Consider the following 14,109-nt stretch of genomic DNA (forward strand, 5'->3'; position numbering starts at 1 on the left):
GTGATTCAACTCTTTCTTTCCAAAATTCAAAACTAAATGCCACAGATGCCTCCACCGCCTTCGGGATGGTGGAGAGGCATAATTCTACTACTCAATGCAGCCGAAGTAGCACAATTACATAAATCAAGCAGCCTATGAAGTTCAGAAAACAGTCTAAGGGCTCCTTTTCGAGGCAAAGGCTGGTGAGGTGTTTATGATTCAGGTGTCCGGGGGGAAGGGAAGAGGAGGGGAAGGATGTTTCTTCTGAAGTCTTCTTTCTCCTTCAAAGCAGGAAAAGGCTGGTGGGGGGCAGGGGGCAGGAGGAGGGGAAAGCCCATTAAAGTGCAAGCCACCAATCTGAGCAGAAAAAGGGTGGCTACAACCCAGATGCCACCTCCTGGAGGAGCCACTGTCAATAATACTACCTCAGGTACTGAAAGAGTACCTCGTCAGGATACTGCGGGCCACCTGGGGAGTAGGAACACCAGGACAGAAAATAGAGCTTCGGAAGGCCACCTTCTTGCTATGTTTAGCTTGGAAGTCAGACCCCAGGATGGCTTAAGATTTGAAAGCGTTACAGCTACAGAACTCAGGCCAGAACAGCTAGGGAGGGTATGTTACATCTCCCTACAACAGCTGAGAAAATCCGAAGTAGGCTAAGAATTATTCTGGAACAGGACCTGAACCTTATGCTCAGTCACTAACAGAAAAGCTGAAGAAGTGTCCTATGAATCCTGGATCCAATGAAAATGAAAAAGGCAAAAAAGTCTGATTCCCTGCAAGCATAACTGTCTGATCTATGTAATTATATTAAAGACAAACTATGAAAAAGCCAAAGAGCTACAAAGGAAGTTCATAAAGATGGCTTCACTGGAGTTCCGCGGTGGCACAGCCATTTTGGGGATCTGGCCTTTTGTCACAACTGTCACTCTGGTCTGAGCTGGGGCACAGGTTTGAGCCTGCTGCAGGCATGCCACACCTCCTCCCGCCCTGCCTACGGGCCAAGGCTTCGCACCTGCTAGATGGGCATCATTACAAGGAGGTAACTGAGATGTCCAAGCCCAACAGATTTCCCACCTCTCTAGGAGTGAGGAGCCCACGCAGGTGTCCAAAGGTGGATGGCAGTGATCTCACATGCAGGTGGGAGGAGCGGAGATGCAAACAATGTTTCCAAAGTCAGTGTTAAAAAACCCACATCACCTCTCAGAAAGCTGCAGAAAACAGGCACTAACTGTTTCTAACTGTTCCTACTCCACAGTTCCACCTTTCCTCTTTTCTAAAATGGGCCATGTCTATTGTCTCCTATTAACATGAAATACTTCACATAATGAGAAGCAATGGGCCAATACTTCAATGTCACTGTTACCTACTGGATGTGACAAGTTTCCGTAGATTGGGGGGGGGGTGAGGTGGTGGTAATTCTGAGTGTTTATGTGTGAGGCTTGACCCCCCAAGTTATATTTTTAGGTGCTCCTTTATAAATGCGAACAATTTTTTAAAAATGCCTTTCTTTGAAAATGTGATCTGCAGCAAGCCATGAGGCAGCAGTTAGATTACACGGGTTTGCCGAACTGGAGCTCAAAGTACTTGGGCAGGCCAGCACAAGTAAAGGTCACCCCACAAAACTCATCCTCAAGAAGGCTCTGGCAATAACGAAAGAATGAGATTTTAATCACTGAAGCTAATTACATAGAAGACTAAATCACAAGAAGAGTTATTTAAGTGTCTTAAATACAATAAAAAGTAATTAACAGGAAGCGCCATCTTGACAGCTTCCTGTCACAATCCAGGCCTAAAAGGATCAGCTAATTCCCAACCTGGGAGCCAGAGAATGAGAAACAACTCAAAGTTTGATGTTTTTATTTTTTATTTACACTGTTTTGATTAACAGGTAACAACTCTTGCCAAGTCCACAGTTCAGAAAAAAATTTTAATCTATTGGAAGAATGATGAACCTCATTTTCATTGATTCCCCAGAGGGCACAAGACCGGGGCCGAAAGACTGGGTCACACCTGAGAGGCCTCCCCAAAACCACGGGACTCGACTCCCTCCCATACAACAAGAGGAAGCAACCGAGGGGTTTCCCTGAGCCCTGTCGAGGACAGCGATACTTCACACACTTTGGCATGTGAAATACACTGAAAAATCAGCTTTGAAACAACCCTGCAAGAGGCCATCTCATCTGCCTCTTCCTTCTCCTTCCCCTTGAGAGAAGCCCTTCCAGAGTCAGAATCCCAGCTGACTCTTGAACAAGAAAGCCTCTAGATGCTACCAAGACTGCTATAGGAGCCTATAGGTAACAAGAGACATTAATTCAGATTGGAGGGCTTAATTCTATAGCGTCTGTAAAGCTGAACCTACAGTGATCCAGCACGTTACCGGAGAAGCTCCTCTAAGCAGCCTGCCCTGAGCTCACCTACATATCCTACTACCTCCCCCAAACCCACTGGCTGATGCCAGTTAGTGACCAGGGTCACTCTAACACGCCTGCGCGCTTCTGTCCCAACCTGCTTCTGTCCCCAGATTTAACTGGTCATTTTAATTATGACCTTCATAAAATATTACATCAATGACTGAAATGGAACTATATAGAGTGTGCATTTATGAAAATAGGTGAATAGTTTTAAAGGTTTAATAAGAGGATCGGCTTTTAAATGGCTGCCAAGATGTCCAAAAATGAGTGCAGAAAAACTAACAAATGAGGGGGATGTAAATCGCAAAAATCTAGGATTCCATAATTACTATTTTTAAGCCATCACTCCATACAAGAAGTTAGGCAATTCACCAGGACATCAAAGAGTTGTTTCTTACTGCCCATGTATTCAAAGATATGGAGATACATGTTATGTTTTTGAGTTTAAAATGAAATGAAACTATTTGGGACAAAAAACCCAAAGCCCTGGCTCTAGCCAATGCTTGTGAATAACTAGTAAAATCAGATAGGCGTTTAGTACACCTTAGTTCTAAATATAAGCTGAATATGTAGACATTGTTATTAATACCTCAACCCTTCTATAATATTACTTGGAATGATTACTTGGAAGTACAGAAATTTCAGGAAAAAGGAAAAACAAAATCAAGGCCATAGGAAAATAAAGAGAAGCCACGAGGAAGACTGGAACATCCAAAGAACGCTACAAGGTACACTTTCTCTTTTTTATCTTTTATTTTTTCAGGACCGCACCTGCGACACAAGGAGGTTCCCAGGTGAAGGGGCAAATTGGAGCAGTAGCCACTGGCCTACACCTTAGCCACAGCAATGCCAGATCCAATCTGCATCTGTGACCTACACCACAGCTCATGGCAACGCCAGATCCCTAACCCCCTGAGTAGGGCCAGGGATCCAACAACCCGTCCTCATGGATACCAGTTAGATTCATTTCCTCTGAGCCATGATGGGAACTCCCAGGTACAGTTTCTAGAGATGCCTTATTCTTGGCACTGACCTCCAATAACCAGATAAAGGGAAGACTATCAAATGCAAGGGTGGTTGTGAGTGTTTTTTTTTTTTTTTTTGGTGGCGGGAGGTGGGGATGGATAGGAGTGGGTATTGATTAGATTAGAACAAACCTATAGCTCAGAAGTAGTACTCCTTATTACATTTCAATAAAGGGCTACTTTGCAATACAGTAAACAAATCATTCATGAATTTACTGAATTCCTACCATCTGCTCAATACTGAGATTACACGCAGAGAATAAGGGACAAAAATCCCCGTCTTCAGGAGCTCACCATCCAGCGAGGGCTGCTCTCAGTAATACTAGCAGGTCCTTCCTGTCCTCCCCATTCCTGCCCAGCAGTTTCCTCATCAAAGCTAGTTTGGCAGAAGCAAATCCATGAGGAAACGCGCTGCATCCTGGGTACCCTACCGGGCTGATCTAATCTGAAGTAAATACTTGGGTAAATCATACAAAATAGTACTTTTGACATTCTAATTGCTAGGACTGGGAGATAGTAAGGTCAAAGTACTCCTCTACAGAACACTTCAAAAATACCTAATTTTAAGCAGTGTAAAGTTACTTTGAAAATATACCTCAATGGTAACCAAATGGAAAAAAGAGAGCGAGAGAGAAATCCACTCTAGTGGGTTGTTACATATAAACATGAAGCCAACTGCCGAAAATAAAAAGACGTGCATTTTGACATGAGTGGGGCTTGTTTTGTTTTTAACCCAATAACTGGACTGGAGGAGCAGGTACCTGAGAGGACTCCTTGTTTGGGACAGCAAACATTTTAACCCAGGGAAACACTAACTTTCCAGCTCGCCAGAGGAGGAACGCATGCATCACGCCCCTAAGAACTGGTGACCAACTGTAATAATCGGTACTGCAAGGTACACAGAAGAATGAGCACAATATTTCTTAGTTTCCCCCATTCCAAAAATATTATCTCGTTTCTCAAGAACCTACTTCTTAAACAAAACAAAACCTGATGCCTGCGATGGTATTGAGGTGAGGACATCCAAAGAGCATATTCAGTTCCTCTCGGTAACAAGCGAGTCTCGGGTGGCTGTGTGACCGTTGACAGCATTAATACTTACAGGAGTGGTAACAGTAGCTAAAAATACCTATTTCCAAACGTGACAGCATGAGAATGAGGGGGATGGAGGAAGCTCCCGTTTGGTAGGAGAGCTTCTGGAAAATAAATGAGCTGCAAGAGCCTCTTTCTTTAAGAGGTATTAGCTTAGACAGAGGTGTTTGTCCCGACAAGCTTCGCTGTACTTTCAGTAAAACCATCCCTGTTTTGATGAGAAACCTAGTCTTTTCTTCCCCTCTGCCACGCCCCTTCCAAAAGAAAAGAAAAATACCAGTTTGGTAACAAACAGCATTTAAGATTTGTTAAAGAGAGAAGGAAACAATTACCATGCTGGTATATTTTATGCAGAGCAAGAATGGCCACTGGGGACTGAGTGATTGTTTTAATATTTATTGTGGAAGCGGGGCGCAGCAGGCCACCTCCTTCCCCCATCAGATACCTCCCTCGGAAGGCTGCTGTCAACGCAGCTCCCAAGAGACCGTGGAACGGAACCAGGACACAGCCCGCACGGAAGAGGCAGACCCTGCCATCTACTGATTGCATACATCTACACAAAGAAAATACCCAATTAACCTCTCTCCCTTTTTTCTGGCCTACAATTAAACTTGCTAAACTAATATGCAGAGAATCTTGCTAATCTTGCATAGCACCTATGGGCCTGACTGACACTCAATAAACAGCATTATTAATAGTAATAATGAGCGCTCACAGTGCCAAGCACACAGAGCCCAATAAATCTTCAATAATGACAATAATGAAAGTATATGATTAACTAATGAGTGATTCTGAAGTACCCTGCAAACAAAGCGCTCCACAGCCACGTAACAATGATAAGCCAGAGTGTTAGGAGGAACACAAAGTAAACGAGGGCGAAAGGCAGGAGAGAGGAGACCAAGCAGGGAATTCTTAGCTACGGCCAAGCCGCTGCCGCCCCAACACTCACATTCCTCCAATGGTGACGGTGGCACAGGTACGCTCTGAAAAGGCAGGCACTGTCTCTGTGGCCGGGCTGGCTGGTCTAATGTAGTCCACAGTCACATTGACCTGAAAAGAAAGAATCCAGGTAGTTAAGGTTCAGAATTTGCAACACAGCTCACTAGCAAGACATATGTGCCTGCATAACTGCGAAAGCTGACCTCACTCTCCATGTGATTTTGCAGGCCAAAGACGTCAAAAATCAACTGATAGCTGAACCACACACTGGGAGGAGAGATCTGCAAAAGTCATCTCTGATAGAGGACTATTATCTACAATACGGGAAGAACTCTTCCATCTCAAAAAAAGGAAAAACCCAATTTTAAAATGGGCTAAAGAGGAGTTCCCATTGTGGCTCAGTGGGTTAAGGATCCGGCGTTGCTGTGGCCATGGCCTAGGAATAAAATAAAATGGACAGAAGACCTGGACATCTTACCAAAGACATACAGATGACAAGCACATGAAAAGATGTCCCACATGTGTCACTGGGGAAAGGCAAGTGAAAGCAACTATGAGCCACCACTACACATCTAAAAGAATGGCCAAAATCCAGGGAGTTCCCGTCGTGGCGCAGTGGTTAACGAATCCAACTAGGAACCATGAGGTTGCGGGTTCGGTCCCTGCCCTTGCTCGGTGGGTTGACGATCCGGCGTTGCCGTGAGCTGTGGTGTAGGTTGCAGACGCGGCTCGGATCCCGCGTTGCTGTGGCTCTGGTGTAGGCCGGCGGCTACAGCTCCGATTCGACTCCTAGCCTGGGAACCTCCATATGCCGCGGAAGCGGCCCAAAGAAATAGCAAAAAGACAAAAAAAATTAAAAAATAAAAAAATAAATAAAAGAATGGCCAAAATCCAAAACAAAGGCAGCAACAAATGTAAGTGAGGATGTGGAACAAAAGGAGTTCTGGTTCACTGTCATGGGAATGCAGAAGAGGACAGCCACTCGGAGAGACAGTTCTGTACAGAACTAAACAAACTTTCACCATACGTTCCAACAGTTGAAAACTCATGTCCACACAAAAACCTGCACATGGCTATTTCTAGCAGCTTTATATATAAACACCAAAACTTGGAAGCAACCAACATGTTCTTCAGTAAGTGAATGAATAAACTGTGGTTCGTGAGCACAAGAGAATATTATTCGGCACTTAAAAAGAAATGAGCTAACAAGTCATGAGAAGACATGAAGGAATCTGAAATATACATTACTAAGAGAAGGAAGCCAATTCAAAGGCTGTATATTGGATGATTCCTTCTAGGACATTTTGGAAAAGACAAAAACATGAAGACAGTAAAAAGATCAGTGATTGTCAGGGGTTAGCAGAATGAGACAGGATGAACAGATGCCAGAGGCGGCCAGGGGGTGGTGGATTTTGACAGCAGTGAAGCTATCCTGTATGATGCTATAATGATGGATCCGTGTCATTAAACATTTGTCAAAATCCAGACAATGCACAACACCAAGAGTGAACCCTAGTAAACTATGGACTTTGGGTGATGATGTGTCAATAACAGCTCACCAATGTTAACAAAAGCCCCATGCTAGAGGCGGATTACTGCCAGCAGAGAACGAAATACATGCGGGGGTGGGGAGGAGAGAGATGGCAATTCTCAGTACTGCCTGCTCGATTTCGTTAAAAGACGTTGTGAACCCCAAAGATAACTGGTATTAAGTGAAAAACAAATGGCTGAACGTTTAAGGCAGCACATAAATTATACTCGACAGAGAAGTTTGAAACATTCCTGCAGGACTCCTAGACATTACAGTAAAGCAGTTCCTTAACCTTTTCCGACTCCTTTGGAAATCCATCTGAACATATGAAATGCCTCTACTGAAAAAGCGTATGTGGTTTGTCTCCCAAGGACCGAGTTAAGAACTATGAAGAACAAACAAGATGACAGTTACCCAAGTGCTTGGGACTGGTTTCACAGAACATGCACGGAAACAACACAGCCAACTATACCAGAGACCAACAGGGCTGGCGTTAGGGAAGTCTGGAAACAAAATAAGGATGGACTGGACCAGAATAACCTTTAGGTTTTGAATTAGAAAAGGATTTTTTTTAATATACAAACAGGCCAGGAGGACTGGAGCCTTTATCAGGAAAGCTGGTTAAAACTAGTATTACTGGAGTTAGTGGGTTAAGAAACCAACTAGTATCCATGAGAATGCAGGTTCGATCCCTGGCCTTCCTCAGTGGGTTAAGGATCCGGCATTGCCGTCGGCTATGGTGTAGGCTGCAGAAGCAGCTGGGATCCGGCATTGCTGTGGCTGCAGTTCCAATCTGAGCCCTAGGCTGGGAACTTCCGTATGTCACAGGTGTGGCCATAAAAAGTTTTTTTGTTTGTTTGTTTTTTCTTAAAGCCTTATTTAAAAAAAGAAAAAAAAAAAGCTAGTATTGCTAACCATATGGAGATGGACACAGTGAGCAATGCTTTTCCTTTATGACAACTTTCAAGGAAACCATGCTCACGTGTCAGAAGAAGACAGCACGCAGTATCCCTCAGCAAACACACAGGGTCTGAGAGCATCAAGGCTTGGCTTTGCCCATGCCCGAGGTCACACCTATACTGAGCAGGACACTGGGTCAAGCACCGTGAAGCCACCCCTACAGTCTCCAAGCCCAGAACCCCCAGCTTTAGTTCCCACTGATCAGGTTAAAGGTATCACACGGCAGGAGCATCAAATTGAGCCCCACTGCTGGTCAGCACCACCAAGATCCTTTCACACTGCCTGTTCCTCAAAAAAAGCATAGAAAGAAAGAAAAAAGACATTTAAAAAATGAGGATGGAAATTTTCAGAAGGACAGCTGCTTCAAAATTCTGTCAGATCACTCTCTTGAACGCTCCATCTAATCACGTTTTAAAAGCAACAAGCAGCCCTATCAGTGAGAAAGCCAATTAAGGGCTGAATGAAAGGTAAGCCTTTCTTATGAGAAGTACTGTCATAATACAACAACACAGAGGCAGGAAAATATAAAGATAACTCCTAAGGTCAAGTGTCTACACTGACCTCACTGCTCAGCTTTATCACCTTGTCTAAGGCTAAGAAGACGGATAAATGTGAGGAATGTGATTAGACTGCCAGTGGGGGTAGGGACAGAGCTGAAAAACTAGTACCACCAAGAAAGAGATTTTAATAGTTTCCCTGTACGCAGTTGGCCAAAGACAGCAAGGAATAGGGGAGCCGCATGGGAGTCAGGGACCCTGGGAGCCAAGGGCCCTCTGCATGTTGTCTATATTGACCTTCTCTGGAGCTCTCCTCTTTCAAGACTCCATTACTAACCTACAGACGCAGGAAGAGGGCCAGGAAAGCACGTGGATACCTAGAAAGAAGTCAGTGTTGTACAGGAGCTAAACCTCAAGGGTGCCCACACCACACGATGTAAAGTAACTCGGGGCCAAGCTCCCAAAGGGCAGAGACACAGGGTATGGTCCAGGTTGGGGCATTCGGGGGGGGGGGGGGGTGTCCAAAAAACATATGGAGATATTCACATATTTTTGTGTTTTCACCCAATCCATCTAGTAACAAGCACAAGCCCTCAATTCTACCACCAGGGGAAAAAAATTCATCCCTACTTAAAAATAAACTAAGTGAATCTCAAGGTTACTTACCTTGTACCTGCTAATGACAAGCTGCCTCCTCAGCCGACAGGAGTGGGACGGCGGCTCACCAGGACAAATACACGGCACAGAGTAGCAGCAGCTCGCCCCCCAGAGAGCACGCGAACTGACCAGGAAGACCACCTGAGTGACGGAAGTGGTGGTGGTGATGGGGGTGAGGCTAACCGACAAAAACGAACGCCTTAGCATCTCATCTTCCAGGCCAAAAGGTGGGCCATCCCTGAAACTGCCTTTACAGAAAATCAATGGGAAGCCCTCCACGCCTCACAAAAATCTTTCATCTTCGATAACCAAAAGAATCAGCAACTACATTCTACATTCATCTGCCAATTAATTTTTTCCTCTATCTAGAGAAAGAGAACTGAAAGTCAAGAGATTAAAGAGCTCATTGGGGAGGTAACATTATTAAAGAAAATCTCAACTACAAATGAGGCCCTGAAAATAGCCCACAGCCAAGATACACACCTGCAGACAGCTATGACAAACCAGGAATTAAAGTCAATGTGTAATTAGCATTTATGTCCCTCTCCTGGGGACTCTGAGATTTGTTCTCTCCTGCCTTGGAGTTTTTCATCTCTAGATACTCATCCCTGACTTGTCAATCACTTGAAAAAGAGCAGTTTCAGTAAAATCAACTGCAAATCTTCACACTGTCTTCACCTGAATAACTGATAACTGGAATTTGGGGTAATTGCAAGAGGAATGACGGGAGTTAAAAAGAGGTGATGGGTTAATGCAAATGTGCCCCTCATTTTTCCAGCAAAGGTGCTCCTGGAATGTTGGCTCTGCAGGTATTTACATGTACCAGATATGAAGGCAGGGCCTCATCTCTCTTTACAGCAAGGACCACAAGGGACCCAGGGATCCCGCATAGTCCCACCTGCCATTCGCTTACGAATGAGTCACATCCCATCTCTGGGCTTCATTTTTCTTCACCAAGTCTATGGGAGCACTACAACCTGAGAGCATCAGTGAATGCTAGAAGACAATTGTGTCAGCCACAGAGCGCTACACAGTGTTTTCTGAGACCGGTGTTAATGTCTTACCTCGCTTTACGGCTACAAACTAGTAAACATAGATCGTTAAGCTCCAGGAGAGGGCAGACCACGCCTTTTATTCATGGAAACTCTTGGCACAAGGCCTATACAGGAGCAGTGTCTACATGTAATCAGGAACTCTTTTTCAAACATAAAATTCTGCAGGGTATTTTCAAAATGAGGTGGTTCGGCATTTTGAGGATCGCAAGCTATTGAGCATTCTGTTTTATTAATTTAAAGCATGAAGGAGGGAAGAAGTATTTTGAAATTGGGATAAAGCTTTATATTAAGAGAAATATATATAATTTCTGGTATTATTTATTTCTCAAAGAAAAGAAAGGGTAGCAGGCAATCCGATTCCTCCTCGGTCCATCAGATTGTGGAATTTTCTTTGAAAGCCGTTTCAGGGACCCTTCAGAGGAACTAAGAGGAGAACGGAAAAACCAAATTTGTATCTCAGTCTTTTTATAAAGCTTGGAAACAGTTTATTTGGGCCACGCCTAAGGAATTCTGACGATCTATAAATGCTCTTCGTATAACTAATCACACTGGAAAAGTGTAAAACCAGCAAATAACTTTGCAGACTGCATGATGTTGACAGTGAAAGGACAGCATCTCAACCACCTATGCATAACACATACACAACATTTCCAGGCCACGGCTATTAGGCGAGAGGGTATTGTGCATAAGTGCTATAGAATTCTACCCCACCATTCCACATGGCCAACCATAAATTCACAAAGGGCAGTTTAAAAAAATACCCTGCTTCAGGAAACAAGCTCTTAAACAACCCGTCACTCTTATGACAGAAACAGCAAACACAACGTCATCTGGGCAAGACCTCCTAAGGCAGCCAAGAGATACAAACAAGCAAAACAAAATGTAGAAGCATGGCCTCGCGAGCTGCAGGCTGCAGGGTTTGGTACCCAGCACTTCTGCACATGAGCTGTGTGAACCTGGAAGAGCTGCCTCACTTCTCTGTGCTTCAGTTTCACATGGATGACTCTACCTACCTCATTGTAAGAAGAAATGCATTAATATACATGAGGCATTTAGAGCAGGGCCCGACTCCCAGCAAGCTCTGTGTGTCAGTTATTTTTAGACAAACATATACTGATTTTCTTGGAGGAGAGCCTGGCCCAGAGTAGGTGATAAATAATTATCTGTAGGATAAATACATGCGTATATACATATATGCACAAATACGACGCACGTTGACTTTAAATAATTAGACTACTGAAATCATTAGGCAGAAACACTCAATTAAATACACTTTTCTCCTTAAGGAGCCACAGCAAACAAGAGTATGTACCTCATACATATTCATTCCAATTTAAAGATAAATACAACATATTTTAAAGAATGATACACTATTTAGTGCTTATTTAGACACTTTCCAGACTAATTTTGCAGGTACTATTTATTGGAGGTTTTTTTTCTTTGGGGGGGGGGGGGGCCTGCACCCACAGCATGTGCAAATTCCTGGGCCAGGGATTGGACTTGTGCCCCAGTTGCGACCTGAGTCACCACTGCAGCCAAGGCTGGATCCTTAACCTGCTGTGCTACAAGGGAACGAACTTCCAGTTATTGGAGATTTTATTTACCAAAGATAATTGAATCGGAATGTGGGGAATCATCCCCATTAACAGGCTAACTAGAAGGATTTTGGGAGGATACTCCTTGCCTTAGAAAACTAGGAGGACAATGAATAGAGACCAAGTTTTCTTTTGCTCTAGGCATAACGAGACAGTACTGCATTTGTGTACTCGTGATCTCTTTTCCCTGTTAATAAGCGCTATATGTAACGACTCTAAAAGTGAGAAATTTTAAAATTTTTGAAACATTTCAGTCACCCATTCATCTAGATGGTAAGTAGAAACTCATGCTAAAGAAGGACCTGCTTTTGTAGTTTCGATTAATGCTTCTGTTGAGTGTTGATAATATTAGAAAGAAAATAAGCAACTGGTAGATGTGAACTCTTTGTTTATATGCAGCAGCAAAATCTGAAAGCTCTACATTCCATTAGGAGGCCATCATTTAGCTCTGATAGGTCTTAAATGAAAAGAACTTCTACAGATACATGGACACAAAATTACCCATCTACGCTGCAAAGATAAGGGGACATAAACCAAGGCTCCTTTCCTACCTCTCTAATCCAGCCTGGATGTGTTCGGTAACACCCCCTTCGAAATCATTGTAATTAGGTGCTAAGGCTGGCTGTTTATTCCCATGTATTTATGTTGCTCTCTCTTATGTACAATCACCCTTCCCAACTCCCCCAGAGTCAGAACTATTTTGAGCACATTTCATTTTCATCAATGGAATGTTAACCTCTATGCTTCTAAACCTTTTATGAGCACGGAGTCAAGGAGCTTTCATATTTGATGTGCTTCTGACAAAATGAACCCATTACTCCCCACCCCCTTGTCAGACGGGCAGATGCATTTATCTGTTCTGAGAGGAAAGGTAACATCCAGCTTCATTCAGGGCCTATGGAGATGCTGAGAGTCGCTATCTGACATTAGGCATCATTTAAGCGGACGTCATTACTCTCTGATCAACACTCAGTTTGGTAAATATTTAACGAGAAGCATACACAAGCATGGGAGCCACAAATAAACGTGCAAACATTTTACATAAGGGGTCAGTAGAGATTGGCAGAGATTTCTAGAAGTAGACAAAAACATAACATTAAAATGGTCTGAAATATGAGCCACAGTTTGTGTGTGAGGTAAATAACAAGTGCATATAACAATCACCGGGGAGATGAAGTTCTGACAATTGCAAATATTTCAAGCAAATGTGATGAGGATCAGAGAAAAACAGAAACCACTACTTGAGAATAACCTCACAGCTGCAAGCATTTTCGTTAATCCTCTGGATTCTTAAGTCCTTATAAACCTACAAATGTATCTGAAAAGTGTAACCTGTGTTTGCATTCGTGCTCCAACCTTTATAACTACTCATGGTAGAACTCACCCCAATGCCTAGTTTCAACATCACCCTGTCTGTCCCGAAGAATGCCAGGGGCCCCCAAAGCGCTACCAGAAACCATCCCGTGGGTCCCCTGCTTGTCTCTTCTTACTTCTCTGAGCCACCATCTCCCCTGCCTTCCTCTAGAGCATGAAGGTTGAGTGTGGGTCTCTTTTCTCCTCTATACAAGTGTCAATCACAGTCATCTGTGTCCAAAATTTCCAAGGTCAGCAGCAGTCAGGGGAAATTAAATCATTCCATCCAGAACTCTCCCTAGAGGAGTTCCAGGCACACAAGCAGCACAAATATACGGAGATACTTATGCATCTGCGTAGAATACACACAATGTCACCCAGTCTTTCAAAATAAGAGCGGTAAATAAAACCAAGGTGAGGAGCTCAGGGATATCAAAGGGGTTGGCTTACTGTCATTTAAGAATTACTGGGGAGGAAGCTTATAAGTCACAGATACAAACAAAAAGGTTAAGTTACATTTTGTCCAAAAATATGTGCCAACCTAGAAAGGAAAAGGCCACTCACCAGAAGGCTAACCTAGGAAACCAAAGCACTAAATGTGAGAGCTAAGTATTCAACCAGCCAAGAGTTCCGAGAAATTCCTATTGCTCTGGGCACTAGGTATTGCAAAGCCCGTAGAGAAAAGCCAGCCTGCATTCACTAGAGCCCAGAGCACACCTATTCTCCAGCATGCCCATGAGCTGGCACTTAGATCACCCTAACAAAGGAAAGAAAATATGCTCTCAGGTTAAGTTAACTAAAGGTGAAAATGAGAATGGTGAACTGGACTAAAAACGTATCATGACCTCAGAGGGAAATTATGAAGAAAAATATGATTCTTAAGGAAAGCTTGCCAATGGCACAAAGAAAAACAGCCCAAAGATATAGCTCTTCTGTTATATAAATTATCCTCGGTTCTATTGCTAAAAAAAGATTCCAGGATAGTCAGGTGTTAACATCACAGGCCTTTCTT

The 14,109-nt window shown here is 43.5% G+C and overlaps 1 protein-coding gene across 2 annotated transcripts in view; it reads right to left on the reverse strand.

Moving 5' to 3' along the window:
- SND1 (staphylococcal nuclease and tudor domain containing 1) overlaps nt 1-14,109 on the reverse strand; it is a 392,960-nt gene that overhangs the window by 210,073 nt on the left and 168,778 nt on the right. The window contains exons 12-13 of one of the 2 annotated variants that reach the window (XM_047762975.1): nt 9,104-9,235; nt 5,460-5,560 (exon numbers count right to left, since the gene is read on the reverse strand). In XM_047762975.1, coding sequence (XP_047618931.1) covers nt 5,460-5,560; nt 9,104-9,235 — 233 coding nt within the window. The remainder of the gene's footprint in view (nt 1-5,459; nt 5,561-9,103; nt 9,236-14,109) is intronic. The other variant, XM_047762976.1, reaches the window with a different exon arrangement.

Source organism: Phacochoerus africanus, chromosome 16, assembly GCF_016906955.1.
Source record: "Phacochoerus africanus isolate WHEZ1 chromosome 16, ROS_Pafr_v1, whole genome shotgun sequence".
Classification (NCBI taxonomy): domain Eukaryota; kingdom Metazoa; phylum Chordata; class Mammalia; order Artiodactyla; family Suidae; genus Phacochoerus; species Phacochoerus africanus.